We start from the raw sequence: 19923 nt of genomic DNA, 5'->3' as shown, positions 1-19923 counted from the left end.
ACCATAATAACCATCTTATATCCTAAAATACTAGTCTGCTTTACAGTATAGTGTGAATGAGCCATATGTCTAAAGATAACACTCCAAAATAATAATATGCAAGGTGTCTATTTCGTATGCCTAATATTACTATGTGTCCCACACATGCATTACAATGAGCCAGTCCTCCGATTACTACCTCAGCCAACCTCCACTGGTCTGTGTATAATAGTGTAATTACCATTGTAAGCACAGTGTATTAAACTTGGTAATAAACAGACATTTATAACTGTGTTATTACAGTATGTTGCTACATAATAACTCAAGAACAAAATATGTACTTTTTTTTTTTCTTCTTCTTCTAGTCTTCGCTGTCCGATGAGTCGGAATCCTATTGGGCCATATCTCTGGTTATAACAAACCTTGTAACAGTGTAATGACATTATAACGGTGTGTTATTATGTTGTTATTACAGTAATACAGGAACAAAAACATGCATCTTTTCTTCTTGTCCTTCTTCTTCTTCTTCGTGAGATTATCATGAACATATTAAAGAGCATTTTTTTTTAAATCATTTGCAAAGTTATGATTCACATATAATTAGAACATTTGTCTACACATATCATCGGTTTTTTTGTTGACATATTTTTTCTATACACACACATTTTTTTATTTTTTTTAAATGGCCATCTTGACTCATCTGACAGCATCGAACGACCACATACTTTGATGACATCACAACACCGTGTTGTGGTCGGACTGTGACTGCTGGTCCCTGATGCTGTTAGGAGGGATAGCCTGCTAGCTAGCTGCGGCGGAGCTGCGAGAACCGTTTGCACGTCGCTAAACAAAGTATGGTGAGCTTTTGTCACCGGATAAATACTCAGCGTGTTTTGAACCGGTCACATCTTTTTCGCATCGAAGAGGGTCTTGCACGACCGTAATTAACAGCTCGGCCTGACACTTTCGGGGCCCTGGACTCAAGTAAAGTTCGGAGCGGACAGAAAACTTCTGCTTCCTCAAAGACAGCTGTCCGCGGGGCCGGGGCTCTTGTCACTGGCCCTGTGGATGAGGAAGTGAAGTAGCTAACAGAACCCACCCAGGTAAAATAAGGCAACTATTACAAGCTAGCGTTTCACGACATCTTGTTACTTGCAGTTTGCACGATGTTTTGTTGCTCACGCCATAAATATAGCGCTAGCGGGCTGATGGAAGAGAATGTTAGTTAGCATAGCTAGCTAGCATGAGCTTAACACTGGACAACTTCCCTGCTCGCCAGGTTTGAACATAGCCAGACTAACTACGTTACCAGCTAGCTGTTGAAGTTGTTGACTGCCCAGAGCTCACGATCTTAGCCGTTCAGTCAGGTTATCAAGATAGTCATTTAACAACGTGTTTTACAGCTCATCTGTCAAGCTAACGTTAGCTAGTTGTAGCTAAATTCCTGTCAACCTACTGGCTGCTGGGTAGCAAGCTCACCAGCGGGAAAGCTAAATTCAACAATTTATCTAGAATGACCACATCGATCTCAACATTTACAAATAAATTACACTTAACATGACAGATCCCTCGGCTACCTAGACTATGTTCGGCCATCACATTCATGTGTCAGTCGGTGTGCCAAACTGCAACGTCAAGAGTTGGTTATAATCTAGCTTGTTGTCAGTGATTCAAATGGGTGAGTGGCAATTTATTCAGCTAATTTAGCTATAACTTATGGTTTGTGTGATTCTCGGATGTTATAGGAGAAAGGAGTCCCTTTGATGGGAGAATCCTCTTTCCTGGACTCCTGGGTGAATCAACGTGCCACGATGATGGGTATGTGTTTTGTGATTTTGGTATGAATTGTCAGTTACCTAATTATTCAGATGCATGTCCTTCCACTCTATGTAGCTCCTACGGTGTTTCCTACATCCTTTCCCATCTATGAGTGTAATTGAGAGTCTTTTGCCTGCCCTATATAGATGAGCAGGAGGCCCTGAACTCAATCATGCAGGATCTGGCCGAACTGCACCGCTCCAGTCGTCCTGCCATGTCTCTGTCTGACCTGGGCAAACCCAAGGCCTCCTCACCCAAGAATCAGGTGCGTCCTCAAATCTCCCAATATTAGCCAAGTTCCTTGATGGTCTCACCCAACCTTATGAATGTGAGTGTGTTTGACCAGGTGTGATGAGTGCAAGCAAATTGAGAATCATTTTCCCAGAAATTAGAACTTGACCGAAAGATCTAATAACTATGAATGGCTTTTCTCTCTCTTCTTCGCCTCTTTTCCTCCAAGTTAAATCTGAAATGAGTTAATGGTTGGTTTAATGATGAACCCATTGTGAATGTGTGTTTCTGTAGAACGATGTTCGAGTGAAGTTCGAGTTCAAAGGGGAGAAGAGGTAAGAATAGGACCTTTTCATTTCAACCGAAGTCATTGCTTTAACAGACAAGAAGAACATCAATAAGCAGAATGTCCCTGTTCTCTCTTGCCTTCTAAAGGATCTTGCAGTTCCCACGCCCAGTCAAGCTGGATGACCTTGGGTCCAAAGCTAAGGTGGCCTTTGGTCAAACAATGGACCTTCATTATACCAACAATGAGGTACGTCTGTCCTTGAACGCTCTCTTGATAGTAAAATCCATGAAGGGTTTCTGATGGTAAAATCCATAAAGCCCTATGCATCAACTCCTCTCTTTGTCTCTCTACCTCGGTCTGTCTCTCCTCTGTCAGCTGGTCATTCCGCTGACCACTCAGGATGACCTGGATAAGGCTGTTGAGCTGCTGGATCGCAGTGTCCACATGAAGAGCCTGAAGATCCTCCTGGTGCTCCAGACCTCCTCTCAGGTTAGATCCAGTCACATCACAGTGACTTAAGTGTAGACCACCGCATGGGCATACTCACTCTGCATAGCATACTGTACGGCATCATTACAGCTCACTGTCCTTCACATGTGTTGCTGCTTACTCCTTGTCTTTCCCGGGGTGTAAAGACACTTATACACATTTCAAAAGCTGTGGTGCTGAGTTTGACGATGTAAACTTCTCTCCAGACCTCCACATCTAGCATGGATATGTTACCTTCACATGAAGACCTGGACAACACAGGCTTCAGGGGGACGGACAAGAAGAATATGCTGGCTTTGATAGGTATGTCGTCTGCTCTGAGGACAGTGCATCGATAATCTAATCGGAGCTGTCTAATAATAGTATGTCAGATTAATCTGTGAACATTTCAACATTGTGTCCTTGGTCAAAGATGCTATTATTATAATAACATTTGTTTGCTTCTTGGCATTAAACCATAAAACATTTTCTCACCAGTCTAGACTGTCGCTAGTAATGTGTGTCATTTCCGCCCTGCTTTTGTTTCTCCAGGCTCGCAATCCACAGACCGCAGCTCCCCGCCTCCCGGCTACATTCCTGATGCCCTCCAGCAGGTGGCCAGAAATGGCTCCTTCACCAGCATCTACAGTGAGGGAGAGTTCATTCCAGAGAGCATGGACCAGGTAACCTCGCCTCAAGGACTGTGATTCCTTTCCTTTATGATCACTGAGTTGAAGAGATCAACACGAAAGATGAAAGCAGATGCACAGGTGAACTTTCTCTTTCCCTTTTACAGATGCTGGACCCTCTGTCTATGAGCAGTCCGGAGAATTCGGCGTCAGGGAGTTGTCCCTCTCTGGACAGCCCTCTAGACAGGTGAGCCTACGGATTTTAAAATGGGAAACTTTGCATGTATTGTATAGCCTGCATGTATTACCTCATGTATTACCTCAGAAGCATTGTGATTTAACATAAGTCGTCCTATTTTTATTGTAGTGATAACTATCCCAAGTGTCGTATGCCCAGAGCTCAGAGCTACCCAGACAACCACCAGGACTTCCCAGGTAATCATGCTGTCACTTATTTTCTTTTAAATGGGTAGATTTTGTGGCATAGAGTGGAGGAGATCATGTTAACAGCTGTTTAATGTATTATTTATCGATCTTCATCCATCTTCCTTACCTTATCATCGTCATCGCCATCACCATCGTCATCATCATCATCCTCACCCTCTGGCAGAGTATGATATCCCAGTGTTTGAGAAGTCGGGCAAAGGGGGAACATACCCACGGAGATACCATATTTCCTTTGGCCTTCAGGACTACAGTGATGGTGAGGGAAAACATGTGCCCTGAGTCATGTCACCAGAAGTGTTCACATTCCTCATTGTAGAGAATCACAGCAGACATTTTTCCTCATGACCTTTCTCTCTTCACTACAATTGTTATTTGTCCCTTTGTCTTCTCTCACTCTCCCTGTCTCTCTCTCTCTCTCCTTCTCTCCCTCTTTCTCTCCTTCTCTCCCTCTTTCTCTCTATACAGGCCGCAAGACATTCCCTCGGGCGCGGCGAACCCAGGTGCATGGCTTCCGGTCGCCCGTGAACTTCAGCCCCACCGAGCAGTCACCCAGCACCAGCAGTGGCAGCAGCATCTTCACCCCCGACTTTGAGGAGCCGGGCCGGCGGCGCAGGGGCAGCGACATCGAGCCCAACCTCACCCCCACCCTCTCTGTCATGGACATCAGCCCCCCCAGCCGGTGTGAGTTATACGGGGGGGGGGGAGTGGGGGGGGGGGGGGGGGGGGGTCAAGGAGAGGGATGGAGAGATGGTATGGATAGGGGCATGAAGGGCACGATGGAAAAAGGGAATGGAAGACAGATTGAGGATTGAAAAGAGAGACATTGTGTCGGGAGGTGGAAAGAAGTAACTGGCTGTAATGAAATGGCCACTTGTTTCCTTGAGTAATTTCCCCCCCGTTTCTGTTTCCAGCTCCGCGTGCCCCTACCAACTGGCGCCTAGGCAAGCTCCTGGGTCAGGGTGCGTTTGGACGGGTCTTCCTGTGTTATGACGCAGACACTGGACGAGAGCTGGCTGTCAAACAGGTTCAGTTCGACCCAGAGAGCCCGGAGACCAGCAAAGTGAGTGGATTAGCAACGCAACGTGGGAAACCAAAGATTTCGCAGGTGTTGTGATATTACTGGTGTGTGCTTGTGTGTACTTCATGTCTGTGTCCGTATCTGAAGGAGGTGAGTGCCCTCGAGTGTGAGATCCAGTTACTGAAGAATTTGTGCCACGAACGGATTGTTCAATACTATGGGTGTCTTCGAGACTCAATGGAGAGAACGCTGTCCATCTTTATGGAGTACATGCCAGGGGTGAGTGTGCACAGCCATGCAACAGGTGTACCACACACACACTCTCACACTATTCAATCTTGATACAAAAGTATTTGTGTTGAACCTATTAGACAGGGATTAACTGTCCCTGCCCACCAGTGTAGAGATTTAGCTTGGTTGACAAATGCTGATATGTTCATACCTCATTTTCCCCAGGGCTCCATTAAAGACCAGATAAAGTCATATGGAGCCTTGACGGAAAACGTCACGCGTAGGTACACCCGACAGATCCTAGAGGGAGTGTCCTACCTACACAGCAACATGATTGTCCACAGAGACATCAAAGGTGAGGGAAATCAGGTTATACAGTAGAATCAGGAATAGATATTGGGGAGAGGTATGATATCCAAGAGAGTTCTGGGTAATGTAGTTGTTGAGTCAATCAAGTCTAGAATTGACCTGCCACTCAAACTTCCCGTTCCACCCATATATCCAGGGGCCAACATCCTGCGGGACTCGGTGGGGAATGTGAAGCTGGGAGACTTTGGGGCAAGTCGACGTCTGCAGACCATCTGCCTATCAGGAACGGGCATCAAGTCAGTGACCGGCACCCCCTACTGGATGAGCCCGGAAGTGATCAGCGGAGAGGGCTATGGCAGGAAGGCTGATATCTGGTAAGGAAGAATGATTGAAGCTATGTTCTAAATCAGCGTCAGTAGTTTCCTCTCCTTTTCCTCCTTGGCCCAGACGATTGAAACCTTGTTCCTCCATGTTGTTTCCAATGAAGTCTTTTACATTCCTAATCAGGAAGGAGAGGAGATAAGAAACTATTGAAGACTGATAAAGGAAATGGGAGACTTGGTCCCTGGCCACTCATTATTACATAATGCTGAATAAACCAGTAACTAATCTGATATGAAGGGATGGATAGTGTCATGTCAGCTTTTGATGTTAATTCCAATGGTCTTTTCTGCAGGAGTGTTGGCTGCACTGTGGTGGAGATGCTGACCCAGCGCCCCCCGTGGGCGGAGTTTGAGGCAATGGCAGCTATCTTTAAGATCGCCACTCAGCCTACAAACCCTGTGCTGCCGGTGCACGTGTCAGACCACGGCCGCGACTTCCTCAAGCACATTTTTGTGGAGACTAAGCAGAGGCCCTCTGCAGATGAACTACTGAGGCACATCTTTGTTCATTAGCCCCTCCCACCGACCCCTGAACTGCCAGAGATGGCCTTATGGATCGGACTTCTCCACTTCTGACCTTCCTTCTCCAACTCATAGCAGTAGGGCCCATTGGACCAGAGAGGACTTGTTGGGAGAATCTGGTTGATGGAGGAGGGGGGGTTGGCAGGGGTGGGAGCTACTCCTGAGTCTCTGTTTTTATGAGATTGCCATGGAGTAAATGAACTCAATTAGAGAAAGTTGCACCTTAATTTCACAATGGGGTAAGTGCCCACAAAGACTAAAAATAACTCTTTGAAATGTTGTTTTTGATTTTTTTTTTGTTGATGAAGTCTCCTGCAACAGTGGAGTGGGGACTCTGCTCACTGAGTAGTGTTCTGGACCTTGTTAGAGATTTGAGGCGATCTGGTGTGGCCCTGACCCGACCCAGAATGTACCGCTAAACCCAGAGCACTGGGTTCTGGACACGCTGCTATAGAAAAACCAACCAGAACACATGGTGTGGAGGACACACTCCCACACGCTTCTCACAGTTCTGCCCAAGTTGCTCCCCCACTTGCACAGTCCTTGTAGAACAAACCCTGACCACACAGGTATACTGTAGAATGTTTCTCTATGCTGAAAAAAAAAAAAAAAAAAGGATCTGTTGCCGGGAATCCCTGCTTCAGTCTGTCCTGCAACGCGTGTCTGTCTGTCTGCTGAAGTGTCAGTCAGGTGGTTTGTCAGGCTCTGTCAATCTCCCCCCCCCCTCCTGTAGTTGTTCTTTGCCGTGTGCCTTTTTTAGCAGTGTAGAAACGTGTGTTCAGTTTGAAAACGTCGATGTTGATGGTACTCTTCCTGTATGTAGACGGTACAGATCATGTCCAAGCGTTGTTTTTTACGTTCAGCCTAGTGGTGAGCAGAGCCTCTCTAGTCTGTGTGCGTGTGCTGCTCTGACCTGCTGCCTTCACCCTGTATCCAGACTGACTGATCTCAGATCAGCTCCAACGCTGGTCTCTGCCTTCTCCTCTCAGCCCCAACCGGTCCCAGGTCAGCTCAGTGGCAGACAGTATCTGAAGACACCAAAGCAGAAACCTTGGATGCCCTCTGGGTCTGTTGCGTCAGCTTCAGGCCTTAGCAGTAGAATATTCCCGAGCTCTTTGATTGGCCCTATGATGCTACAAGGCCAGTTGAAAAGGCCATAGTTGATTGGCCGACGGTACATTAGTGTGTTGTAAGGGTACGAGAGTGGAGATTTGCTCGTCAATGAGCAAGGTTATTGATCAGTAGTCGTTGTGTGTTATTTTCAGGTACTTGTGCTGAAGCACTCTCTACATTAGATAGTTTACATCTTGTCTAAGATACCACTGCACTGAACAGTAATCATCAAACAGCTTCACAATATGCAGGAATAATCAACATTACTAAGTCATTCTGATACTCAGTCATACTCTAAAACTCAAGTGTTTGAGACCTTTCTAGGGATGGACCGATCACGTTCTTTTCGGGGGGCTGATTTGTTTTTTCCGTCTTCTGTCAGTATGATCGGCCAATCTGATACCGGGTTTGTTTCATTGCAGTGGAAGAAATTAAGTATCTTTATGGGCCTGCTTTTTACTGTCCATGAGGACTTGTGACCAAAGGAGTTGTTTTGGAAATCTGCTACCCTGGTGAAATTCAACATCCTCCCTAATAATAACCGAAATGGACTTGCAACGGACATTAGCTGTTGTGCTTCTACATGCACACACGATTCGAGAGGAGCAGCCACCAGAGAAAGGTGAAAATCAGTGAGTGAACACCCCTGGCCAGTAACAACATCGTGTGTTTGTACACAAACCCTGTATCGGGTAGGACACTCCATTTTTAGAAAGAGCCTTCGCCGGGACCAAAGCAGAGTTCGTAATTTGAAATATATTTATTTCAAGGGATCTCATTCCCTTACGTAGTCATTACAACCATTAGGAAGGTTTTAGAAAGCGTGAATGTTGCATACTGGAGCTTTACCTATCCAATGAAGTGGGTGTGCGTGTTGCACACACCAGCCCCTGGGGGGGGGTGGGTGGAGCTCTCGAACTGGCTTCCATGTAATCTGCTTCGAGACAACTCCGAAGATTACTCCATTCCATAAATCCCCAAGCGCCCAGTGTAGACATTTTGTTTACACGGCCAGCAGTGCCAACGACAACTGACTGTAGAAAAAAAAAAAAAAAAAAAAACTTTTCTTTTTTTTTTTTTGCGTCAAAGATCGGTTTGTTTTTATCGGACAAATGAAAGGAAATCGGCCGATCGATCGGTTCATCTCTAGACCATACTGTACCATTATGCCCTGTGCCCTACAATATGTCAGGAAAGGCATTGTGTATTAGTAGTATGTGCTGTGTCATGTCTCACCCTCTCCTTTAGGATGCACAGTGCACACACACACACGCTTGAGCCGGTGTTACACTGGTAGCAGTTTCCATATATTTCCGAGGGGTTTGTTATTAAATGTGCCCCACACCACCACTGTAGATGGGTGTTCTCAGTCACATGTCAATGTTGCCAACAAACAGACTTTGCTACACCAAGGCTTTATTTCCATAGCGGCCATTATGGAACATGTGAATTAACTGTTAAGTTACAAGTGGACCATATATTTGTATGTAGACATATATATGATTGTGAAATAGGCCTACTCATAGGCTCCATGCTGTGTCCTGTGTTTGGGTCATAGCGTGACTGGATGTGCTTTTTGCTGGCTGGACTGCACTCTTCAGTCTCTCCCCAGTGGATGTAAATGAGTGTAAATATAGAGGTGGAGTTAAAGCACTTGTACGGGAATGTGTTTAGGGAGAGGCAACACTTATTTTTGTATGTTTTTTTTTTCTTTTATTTTTTTTTCTTCTTTTACCCCAGAACTGTAAGTGGTGTTGGTACAATGGACATGGTCATCGATATTTTATGGAGATCTGAAGTCCCTGCACCAAGCAAACCATTTTTTTTTTAGATTAAGCTGTATGTGAGCTGCAGTGCTTACCCAGGAAAGCCTTACAGACTGAAGTTCATATACAGAGATGGGGTGCACACCCAAAAAGTACAAGTTTGTTCTTGCTTCGTCTTTAGATTTAACAAATTCAATATTATGCTAGCCCTGACGTTTCGGTCGCTGCCTTTTTCCATAGACATTGGCAGCAGCCGAAACTTCCCGGCCGGCCTAATATTGAATTCAATCTCTGCATGGATATTTAATGCCCATGTCTGCAAGATGGAAACCAATGTTGGAAGATGCTTGTTGCCATTGAAGTGGTTAATGTTTAGGATGGGTTTGATTTTTAATAGATTAGTAAATCGCTGGCATCCAAATTGATTCTAAAATAGGCAATCGATTAATCGAAAAAGACCAGTGGCACAACTTAAGCGAGCCACTTGTCTGTGAGGTGTCGGGTGGGATTGTCTTCATTCTATCCAACAGTACTCACTGACAACACTGTCTGTATCAAATCACTCCTGGCTGGTTGGTCACGCAAGAGCACTGCAGACACAATGAAAAAATATATATATTTAAATTGTCATTGAAATGATGCACAGCAGTGTGGTGTTGATTAATCGACCATTACAACCACTGATGAATCGATTTCCCCAAAACTTGAATCAGGCCCCTCTCTAGTTAGTGTAGACCATGATGTTATTTTGACTCCAGGGGGTATTGTCACTGCATGTAAGCTAACCCATAGGTATGTTCAGAATGGAGTCCTTCAGTTAAGAACTCCAGCCTGTACTAGTAGCACTGACTGCACTGTCTCCCCTCAACATATTACTCTACAGCCAAATGTATTGGTTCTCTCTGCAAGTCAGGACTGCAATGTATAGGTGTGGCACTGAGGCAGGTTCAGAATAACCCCAATCTCAAAGGAGTGCCAATCCTGTCAGATCTTTCAACTAGCAGACAGTAGTAAGCTGTTCACTCGTGATGAGAACCAGTACTCCACTTTGAACTGTAGTGTCTCTGTTTTGGCCTGAAGGTTTTCTAAATCCTGACTCTTTCTGAGGGAGCACTTGTTTAGCTGGTGAAGGAAATAGCCAATAGCTTTGCTTTATTGTTAGCATGTCAATGACTCCATTGTGGTCTCAGAACATGTGCATGTCATCAGCTGGTCCCCAAGACTCTTAACAACTCCACCCTCCTGCCTGTAATTGCCGGTACAAACCAAACAACTGAACATTCTATTGGTACTGGGACATACTGGGATCACCATATGCACTATTTGAAAGGTACATGCATATTGTTGTTTTTGTTGTTGTTTTCACTGATGCTTCTTCAAGGTTACTCATTGGATGACGGACTTGTCCTCGGTTGAGCATAGTGTATGTATTGTTTGTCTTTTTTTTTTTCTTTTTTCTTTTTTTTTCTGTCCGCAATTACCTTTTTGCACATTTGAGACTAGTCTGATTTTTACACTGATTTTCATACTTTTTGCGTGTGTATGATTGAGTGTGTGTTGGTACTGTGACTGAGAGTGTTTCTGAGTGGTTGTGTTGCTCAAGAATCTTACAGGAATGTAATGTTTTCACCACCAGATGGCCTCGTTCACCATTGTGGATTATTAACACACCTGTTGATGAGAAGTGGATGGGTGCCCTCTCTCTCATAGCTCCTTGTGTTAGGGATTGATAGTTTGTCGTTAGACGAGGACGGACGGAGACAGAGAAGGTCAGAAGTAGTCCCTGATATGCTGTTTGACTGGCCACCACATGCCATTTTCCCTGCTTCTTCCATCCGACAGGATGGCCACAGAATACAGTACGTGTTGTCCATAACAATTTTTTTGTGTTCATAAGCCACTGCTGCCACTCCAGGGTGCTGTGTGTGTGTGTGTGTGTGTGTGTGTGTGTGTGTGTGTGTGTGTGTGTGTGTGTGTGTGTGTGTGTGTGTTCAAATGACACTGCGCCCAAAATGCCTTGCGCATTCTGACTGTAAAAAAAAAAAGACTACAATGGAAAAAAAAAAAATGTACAAATGTATACATTTGAAATGTACCCTTTTTAAAAGAAAGATTAATTACACTTATATCCCTCACGTTTGGTCTCTGTGTATTGTAAAAGAAGCCATGTTTATAATTCTATTTGGTTTGTGACCAATAAGCCTGTTTATATCAGAACTGTCTCAGTGGTACGCATAATTTTTTAATATATTTTTTTTATTTTTTGTTTTTTATGGGAGATTTTATGCATGGTTGGAGCCTGAGAGATGCGTCGTGAATGAATGCTGTTTTTGGTGGAAAGGGTCGGGAGACTATTGGAACAGCTGGCACTTTGATGTGTTAATAACTATGACGATGATGATAATAAAAGATATTTATTTCACTTCAGTGTGTGACGTTTATGCGACTCATTAAAGCCATAATCTGGAATAATCGTTGTGCAGGCCCTTCTTTTTGTACGCAGCTGTTCTGGGGAAATTCATAGACAGCACTCTAGATGCAAGGGTTGACAGTCCACACAATCATTTTTACCGATATAATATGTACGTTTTAGCTATACATTTTGTGTTTATTGTAAACAATAACAAAAACCTTTTAATTGGGTTATATGATGGGGTGACACTTTACATTAACTTTTATAAATGGTTTACAATGAGTAAATCATATATAATCAGTTCATTATTCAATTATTACCGACAGTTGTGCTAAGCTCATGTGGAATTTATAAGATACATTCTTCAAGGATCAATTTAATAGCCTATCATTGATTGAAATAAAGCATCCAACAGATTCCCAAATCCCAGATTGTGCCTTTAAAGTAGTGTCAATAGTGCCATGCCACGTTGTCTCGTGCGTGGATTTTTAAAATTACTTTAAATATTTTGTAGCTTTGTTATCTTAGATCCCTTCAATTATAGCCTTTGGACAGATGAGTCACATAATGGGCGTGTTAATGGGCGGTCTTCCACCAGGAAAGTCACTCTAGACAGAACTCACACTATGCGCAACAATCAGTTGGACTGACCCTGTCCGCCCTATGCACAATATCAATGGCTATCTGCGCAGTTGTCCAGCAGCTCCGACGGACAGCATTCCAAGGCCGGACTCTGCCATTGGCTCTGGACGGAACCAGACACTTGAATTTGCAGAAAACAGGGGAACTCCAGGAGAAGTACAAAACAATTGATGATCTGCCTGGACCTAGTTTGGCCACTACTGTGTACTGGTTATTCGTGAAAGGCTATGCGGACAAGAGCCATGCAATGCAGGTAAAGCGAGTAGGCGACACAAAAGTATGTACTTTTTACGATTAATAACCTACTCTGCTTTTGCCAAACTACATAGCGTTTCGATGGTAAGACCGACAGAACAGTCATTCGTTATGTGTCCGAAGGTGCGCAACGCTCTGATGGAGAGGTTGTGCGTTTATGGCCCTTGTCCCAACGAGGACAATTTATTGATGAAAAAAATAATATATAAATATATATCATAAATATATACCTCCTCCACGAGGAGGGGAAACCTATAGACTATTGAATGAAAGTTGCCATGAAAACGTTCCCAGCCATAGTGTTTCACATAATAGGTTAAAACTGAGATTGAATGAGGACTACCTAAATCAATCCATCAGTGTCTGAATTAACAATATTCAAACGGACTGATTCTTGATGATGCTTCTTGATGATGAACCTAACACTTCTGAAAATATCTTTTAATTTTCGTAGGTTGCCTGATTTGTAAATATACATTTTGATAAATTATCTTCTCTTGTCCCCCATCCAGGTTGAACATAAGCGTTTGTATGGGTCAATATGGCGCTCGCGGTTTGGACCGTTTGATGTGGTGAATGTAGCATCTCCAGAGCTGATAGCGCAGGTGATCCGACAGGAGGGGCGCTACCCTGTCCGAACAGAGCTCCCACACTGGAAGGAGTACCGTGACATGAGGGGACAGGCCTATGGTCTTCATGTGGAGTGAGTAGATTTATGTCAATCTGCCATGGTTTACTGGTTAAATTAGGTTGTATTTGGAGGGGTAGAGGATTGGAGATCAATAACACCAACACTATATCATTGCACCTTGTAGGAATTTCACCCTTGTGAAATAAGATGTCTTGCAGTTACGTTTGAATCGTTTAGTCAAGTAACAAGTTTATTGTCTAAAATAAACTTGTTTTCTTTGTTTAAAAGTTTATTGTCAAAATAGTTCTGTACTGTAAACCGAGTATAGCAGGTAATGAAAGGCAGTTCAAATACAACTACATGTTTGAGAGACACACATTTTATACAAGAGACCCCAAAGGTGTGGTGACCTGAATGTGGGGTTGGTTAACAATACAGTAGCCTTCCTGTCTACGATTCCAGTAGCAGATAGCAGATTCAGTGTTGCTGAGGCCCCTTATTTATTGTTCCCATATGGTGACTAGATAGACCTGTTTGATAGCATTGATCAAATCTCCAACCGTATGCTTCAAAAACACTCTCCATGACATAATCAATCATCAGTCATTATGGGCCTGGATGTAAGCTTCTAGTCCTTTTCTCCACCTCTGTATTCCTTCCTCCTCGCCACCAGTGAAGGACCAGCGTGGTACCGCATGCGTAGCGCGCTGAACCCTAAAATGCTGAAGCTGCAGGAGGTATCAGCTTATGCGCCCATCATCCATGAGGTGGTCAGCGACCTGCTGCGTCGCATCGAGCTCGTTCGTCTGCGCAGTCAGGACCGGGCCACTGTAACAGACCTGGCCGCAGAACTCTATAAGTTTGGCTTTGAAGGTGTGGATTTTGGTTTCAATTATTGGCTCATGTGAGCATGGGTTGATATCCACAGTGCATCCACAACAACCACCCCCCCCCCCCCCTGTATATCATTAAATTCCAAAAATGGATGTACCAAACCTAGATTGCCCTTTGACAAGTCCTCTCTCTATTGGTGTTCCTTCTCCAGGTATCTCCTCTATCCTGTTTGAGACCAGGCTGGGATGTCTGCAGGAGGAGATCCCCGAGGACACGCTGCGCTTCATCTCTGCAGCCAACGACATGCTGACCCTGTCCGAGACGGTCCTCTTCCTCCCGCGCTGGACCCGTAGCTTCCTGCCCTTCTGGAAGCGGTTCGTCAGTGCCTGGGATGACCTCTATGACGTAGGTGAGGACTTTCTGCGGTGAAGGTTGAAAGTCTATATGGTAGATAAGGGTTATAGATGCAGATTGCAATGCAAGCCTGCAGACACAAGTAGAAACAGAGGTGGCAAAGACTGCATGAACAGACTACTGGGCTGTTGTCAATATTGATCGATGTGTGACTGTGTGACTGTGTGTATGTGTGACTGTGTGTATGTGTGACTGTGTGTATGTGTGACTGTTGTCAATATTGATCGATGTGTGGCAGTGTGTATGTGTGACTGTTGCCGTACTTTACACACAGCTCAGAACCTGATCAACCGGAAAGTGGAACAGATCGATGCCCAGGTGCAGCATGGGAAGCAGGTGGAAGGGATGTACCTGACCTACCTGTTGTCGTGTAACAAGCTTTCACTGGGAGAGGTCTACATCAACATCACAGAGCTGCTGCTGGGGGGAGTGGACACGGTGAGCGGTTCATGGCCATGCGAGGGAGTCAGACGTCGTGGCCTTTTTGCAACTAAATGTTCTTGGGGTTTTTAAATTCACACGTGCACGTACATACAACTTGCGCAGACGTAGGACCTGCCTGTCTGCATTCCCAGGCGTGGTCCGGGCACGTCTGAAGTTTACAATCATGTTCTGGAATCTGAGTCTGAGTGAAGAAACAACTTCAAGTTTTATCAGACCTCTCACCTCCTCTCCCCCCCTCCCCCCCTTCTCTATCTATCTCTCCCTCTCTCCCTCTCTCCCTCTCTCCCTCTCTCCCTCTCTCCTCCTCTCTCTCTCCTCAGACGTCTAACACGCTGTCATGGACGCTGCACCATTTGGCTGGTGACAGTGCTGCCCAGGACAGGCTGTACAGAGAGATCACCTCAGTGTGTCCAGGACAACAGCTGCCCAGCTCAGAGGACCTGACCAGGATGCCCTACCTGAAGGCCGTCATCAAAGAGACTCTACGGTGAGCCGCAGTTTCACCATTGATTGCTGAAAGGGACAATTCAGTGTGTACATATTTCAAAGCAGCTATTTTCTATTTTTGTTTTTGTTTTTTCTTTGTTTTTTTTTCCTCATCGCATTCCCCCTCCCCCCAGGAATTAAAAAAAAAAAACTAAAAAAAAAAAACTGAAAACTATGATAACAAACAGTAACACTACCCTGTAACTGGCTTGCTCTTGTTTCAAGCAAGTCTGGTCAAAGTGTGTATTGAGTGTGTGTACTGATTCCTGATAAGTGAATATAACATGTTAGCATTCCCCTCTCTTAAGGTGCTTCAGTATGTGTACTTTGAGATGGAATTAGGAAATAAGATCTGCTTCTCCACAATTAAATACTTCTGTTGTCAAGGCAGCTGGTGCAACGCTGCTAACTATTTCTAAAGCTTTTGTTCTCTTTTAAGCTTGTATCCTGTAGTTCCTGGAAATGGCCGTCTGACAGTAGACAATGAAGTTGTTGTGGACAACTATTGGTTCCCAAAGAAGGTAAGAATAGGATTTGACACATTACATTGATGTGCATGTGATGCTGTGAATAAGAAAACAAACATTACATAGTCATTGGTGATAACATTAATGTTCCACACACATACGACAATTATATTGCCCTCCATAAGTGTTGGAAAGAGGAAGCTTTTTTATATTTTTTTGGCTCTAAAAATATAAAGTATTGATATTCAAATGCTTCCGCTTTCTAAAACTTATGGAGGGCACTGTATTGTCAAGTCAACCTTTTTTAAGACATTCACTCATTATCTTGATGAGGGTTGACTTGACCAAAAGGTTAACTTCATAAAGTGCAGAGGTGAACTCGTTTGTGGGAGTAATGTTTAGTATTGATGCACTTTTTGAGGTTTAACAGTTTTCAAATCACGTCTGTTTTCATCTTTCTGTATTCCTCTGTCTCTTTATCCCCCTCCTACAGACCCAGTTCCATCTCTGCCATTATGCTGCCAGTCACGACGAGGGGGAGTTTGTGGACGCAGAGCGATTCATGCCAGAACGCTGGCTGAGGGGGGGGGCGGTCAGGTCCCAACACCACCCCTACAGCTTCATACCATTTGGTGTGGGCGTACGTGCATGTGTAGGAAAGAGGGTGGCCGAGCTAGAGATGTACTTTGCCCTCTCCAGGGTGAGTGAGATCAGTCTAGTCCCAGGTCATGTACTGAGTGATGAAATGCATGATAAAGGTCCTCCCTAACCCTACCCCTTTAGCATGCATTTTTGACAGTTATCTCAAGAACAGGGGACAAAGTGTTGTGATTAATAACATCAGGTCTAGAGCTCGGAGAAGCAGAAAGGGTGTCCCTATATATAAATGAATGATCTTCCTTGAGGTATGTCCAGGGGCTAGTATGCAAATGTATGCTGATGACACTGTAGTTTATGCGGAAGGAAAAACATGTATTACGGCTGAATGGTTTGATAACCCATGCTTGACATTGAATATCAATACTTCTGTGATTAGCTTTTCCGCAAGTAAACGGCCAGATTCACTCAACATTACTATCCAGGGAGAGCAAATCAAGCAGGTTTCTGGTGTTAAATATCTTGGAATACTTTTAGGCTCTTAGCTTAAATTTGATAAACATGCAAGGAAAATCAGCAGAACAGTGAAAGCAAGTCTCAACTGCTTTAGGTTAATAAGAAACTGTTTACCTTTTGATACTGCACTTTTGTTTACACAGATAATGATATTTTACACAAATATCTTACTACACGACCACATGGACTCAGGTTAAACTCACACTCTTCACCCTGTCTTCCTCCTACAGCTGATGCAGCATTATGAGGTCAAGCCTGAGGCTGGAGCCACGACCGTGGAGCCCAAAACCAGAACACTGCTGATCCCCAGCAAGCCTATCAACCTGCGCTTCCTCCCACGAGCCTGATGAGGGAGCCAGATATGCATATGTAGAGGTGCATTGTGGCTTCTTAATGTTCCTTATTGAAAAGCATCGAGGAAATTGGAATTGGAATTTCTGTTTACTTAAATTCAGCCTGGTTTTTATTAGGTTATTGGGAATATGACCATGAACTTCATTCTTTTAGACTTTGCTTCATGCCTAATAAATCTGCCCTGTAATCAATGGAAACATTTATGGTGTTGAAAGATAAATAGGTACTTAGATAGGTACTTTATTGAACACCGAGGGGAAATGAAGGTGTTACAGCTGCTCACATTACAAACAACAACACAATAAAGTGACAATAGAATAATAAAATAAAATGAAACATTACAGTATATACAGTAAGAACAGTCCAGTATGATTTAACATCATCGAGCCTGACTCTGATCACCCCGATTGAGCCAGCCGGAAGAGGAGTTGTACTATCGTATTGCGGCAGGCAGAGACCATAACTGTATCATGAACATGAACTCATGGGGGGGGGGGGAATTTCCTCATTGAGCTTTTAATAATAACCAATAATGTATGTACTAATATATCACTTTTATGTTTATTTTATATTACCCTCAGCCTAAAAATAGGATTGCTTGAATTTATGGCTTGACTGTATTTTTTTAATAATGTTTTGACACCAATTTGTCTGTGTGTTATTGTTATATTGTATTGTATTGTTATACAGTATTGTGTTATATTGTAGGCCTACTGTTACAGTATGTCGCTGAATTTGTATTCTATGTAGACTTTTCTGAGGGTTCTACTATCTGACCACTTGGCTTGGCCATCAATATGTATTATATAAAAGTCTAAAAGCCAAATAATTACATGTCTGTATGATCTGCTTTGTGATAGCAGCTGTCTTTATTGATTGGCCCTCGTTATGTGGAAAACACTGCCACCTGTGGATGATAAAGGTAAAGCAACCAACTTAATAGTTATTCAGATGTTTTACTAATGAGCTATAGGCTTAGATGCATTGTACACCTTGATATTCGCAGTTGTGAAACACTTTTGTACACTTTTGTAGATTTTTGCCAATAAAATGTGCAGTTTTTCACAGAGACCTCTGTATGTGAGTTCAGGACAGTGTGCACAGTGAGTCACATGATTGTAACTTGTTCCTGACTGGAGATATTGGAAGTGTTACAACTATCCATTTTACAAACATCCCGGGTCTACCCTGCTATTTATTGTGTTTGTATCATTGATAATACGGTTAGGGTTATAATACGGTTTGTGGGATATGTTACAGATATGTTACAGCAGCCTAGTAGTCTTGCCAATGACCATAGTGTGTGAATATTACAGGAAATATTAGGAAATATAGGCCTACAGCATTATGTTCCACGCCTACGCAAACTATGCACAGTTCCAACTATTCTCATGTATTTGACTCCTGCACGTTTCAGTAGAATGGTATGCTCCGACGCGAGCGTCCTGCTGATGCGATAATATCCCCGTTCGTACGACCGCTCGCATTCTTGTTTTCGCGAACGGCCGAATCTGTATAGGCTAAAGGATGAAAATGTAGGGTGCAATAGGCTACCTAAACTACAAAGGCCTAGACAATCCATATTTTATTATGTAGACTAGTCTTTTAATGTGTTTGTGTTATACTACAATATCTGCCGTTTTCGAGGGTGTCTAGCCCGCCGCCCTATGCCAGTGCCCTATGCGCTATTGAGTTGGAAGCACAGCCCACTAAAACGGGGTCCTGTCTACCGAATTATATGGCGTGTGAGTCAAAGTGAATGATGCTGAAGAATTTTGACGAGATGTATTTTTGGGGCAATATGCAGGCTGATGCCCAAGGCTGGCACAGCGGATGAAGCACCTCACCGACAGTGGTTGCCCAGTCGTAGGATGCTGCGCCTTTGCGATGGTGAGTACGGTTCTCCTCTTTGTTCAAAGCGACCATTGGGATGGACATTCAGTACCGCGAGCACCCCAGGCCAAACCTATTTATTTGACTAAATGAAATGGCCAACGCAGAGGTTATTTATTCGGGTCAGCGTCCGGATGCTTAAACATACAGGCCTAGACCACATAGGCATAGGCTATATGATCATTATAATTGTTTTAATCCTACGAAACGAGGGTGTTTATCTCGGCTGGATGTAGGCTATTGGGTCAAATGGCATTGTGGACTGTGATGCTCAAGTTGCCTACCAAACATATCTTTTCTGCCTTATCAACCCCCCTTTCAACGAGGTTATAATAATAGTGCACTTTGAGTGTATTCTATGTTTTTTTTTTACTATTTTTTTGACTGCGCACTGTGCATATAGGCAACATGCCCCCTCTCATTGGCATAGACTGTCACAGGATCAAACCAGTGAGATGGGAGCGCACGTCACGATACTGTATGTCGCTGACACCAGCCCCACACGCGAGCGTTGCAAAAAATAATTAAGATTTACATTCTAATCAATTCTGCCGTCCACATTATCCGCGTGCGGCAAGTTGCGTCTGCGAGCAGCACCGATAATATAGGACCTGTTTCTATTTGAGACGCGCCGCGCCAAGCGAACCTTTGGAAATCCTGCCAAACTCGTGCGTTCATCTGTCCTATTGTTATTTTCGCTCGCCCGTCCTGATCACTTTTAATGTGGATGTACAAAAATGACGGTCGCTCTTCGAGTAATGTGGGGCTGGTGTC

At 43.9% G+C, this 19923-nt stretch overlaps 3 protein-coding genes across 3 annotated transcripts in view; all 3 read left to right on the top strand.

Moving 5' to 3' along the window:
* Positions 1-796: 796 nt before the first annotated feature.
* map3k2 (mitogen-activated protein kinase kinase kinase 2) lies at positions 797-6364 on the top strand. Its single transcript, XM_083680110.1, has 17 exons — positions 797-1082; positions 1725-1797; positions 1944-2062; positions 2323-2363; positions 2464-2563; positions 2693-2806; positions 3013-3109; positions 3338-3468; positions 3582-3661; positions 3782-3849; positions 4025-4117; positions 4327-4542; positions 4773-4921; positions 5027-5158; positions 5336-5465; positions 5616-5793; positions 6096-6364. The coding sequence occupies exons 2-17, from the start codon at positions 1743-1745 to the stop codon at positions 6313-6315; spliced, it is 1923 nt and encodes a 640-aa protein (XP_083536236.1). The 5' UTR covers positions 797-1082; positions 1725-1742; the 3' UTR covers positions 6316-6364.
* Positions 6365-12273: 5909 nt separating this feature from the next.
* On the top strand, positions 12274-18295 carry cyp27a2 (cytochrome P450 family 27 subfamily A member 2). Its single transcript, XM_083680220.1, has 9 exons — positions 12274-12511; positions 13026-13216; positions 13818-14017; positions 14190-14387; positions 14667-14830; positions 15157-15323; positions 15762-15843; positions 16283-16489; positions 17133-18295. Exons 1-9 carry the CDS (start codon positions 12293-12295, stop codon positions 17247-17249), a joined length of 1545 nt encoding a protein of 514 aa, XP_083536346.1. The 5' UTR covers positions 12274-12292; the 3' UTR covers positions 17250-18295.
* A 442-nt stretch (positions 18296-18737) lies between these two features.
* Positions 18738-19923, top strand: part of tmem198ab (transmembrane protein 198ab) — a 15926-nt gene continuing 14740 nt past the window's right edge. Inside the window, 1 exon segment of the mRNA XM_083680043.1 lies at positions 18738-19146. The gene's annotated coding sequence lies outside the window, so the exon portion shown is untranslated.

This window comes from Argentina silus (genome assembly GCF_951799395.1).
Source record: "Argentina silus genome assembly, chromosome: 11".
Classification (NCBI taxonomy): domain Eukaryota; kingdom Metazoa; phylum Chordata; class Actinopteri; order Argentiniformes; family Argentinidae; genus Argentina; species Argentina silus.
This window is presented reverse-complemented; position numbering and strand designations above follow the sequence as displayed.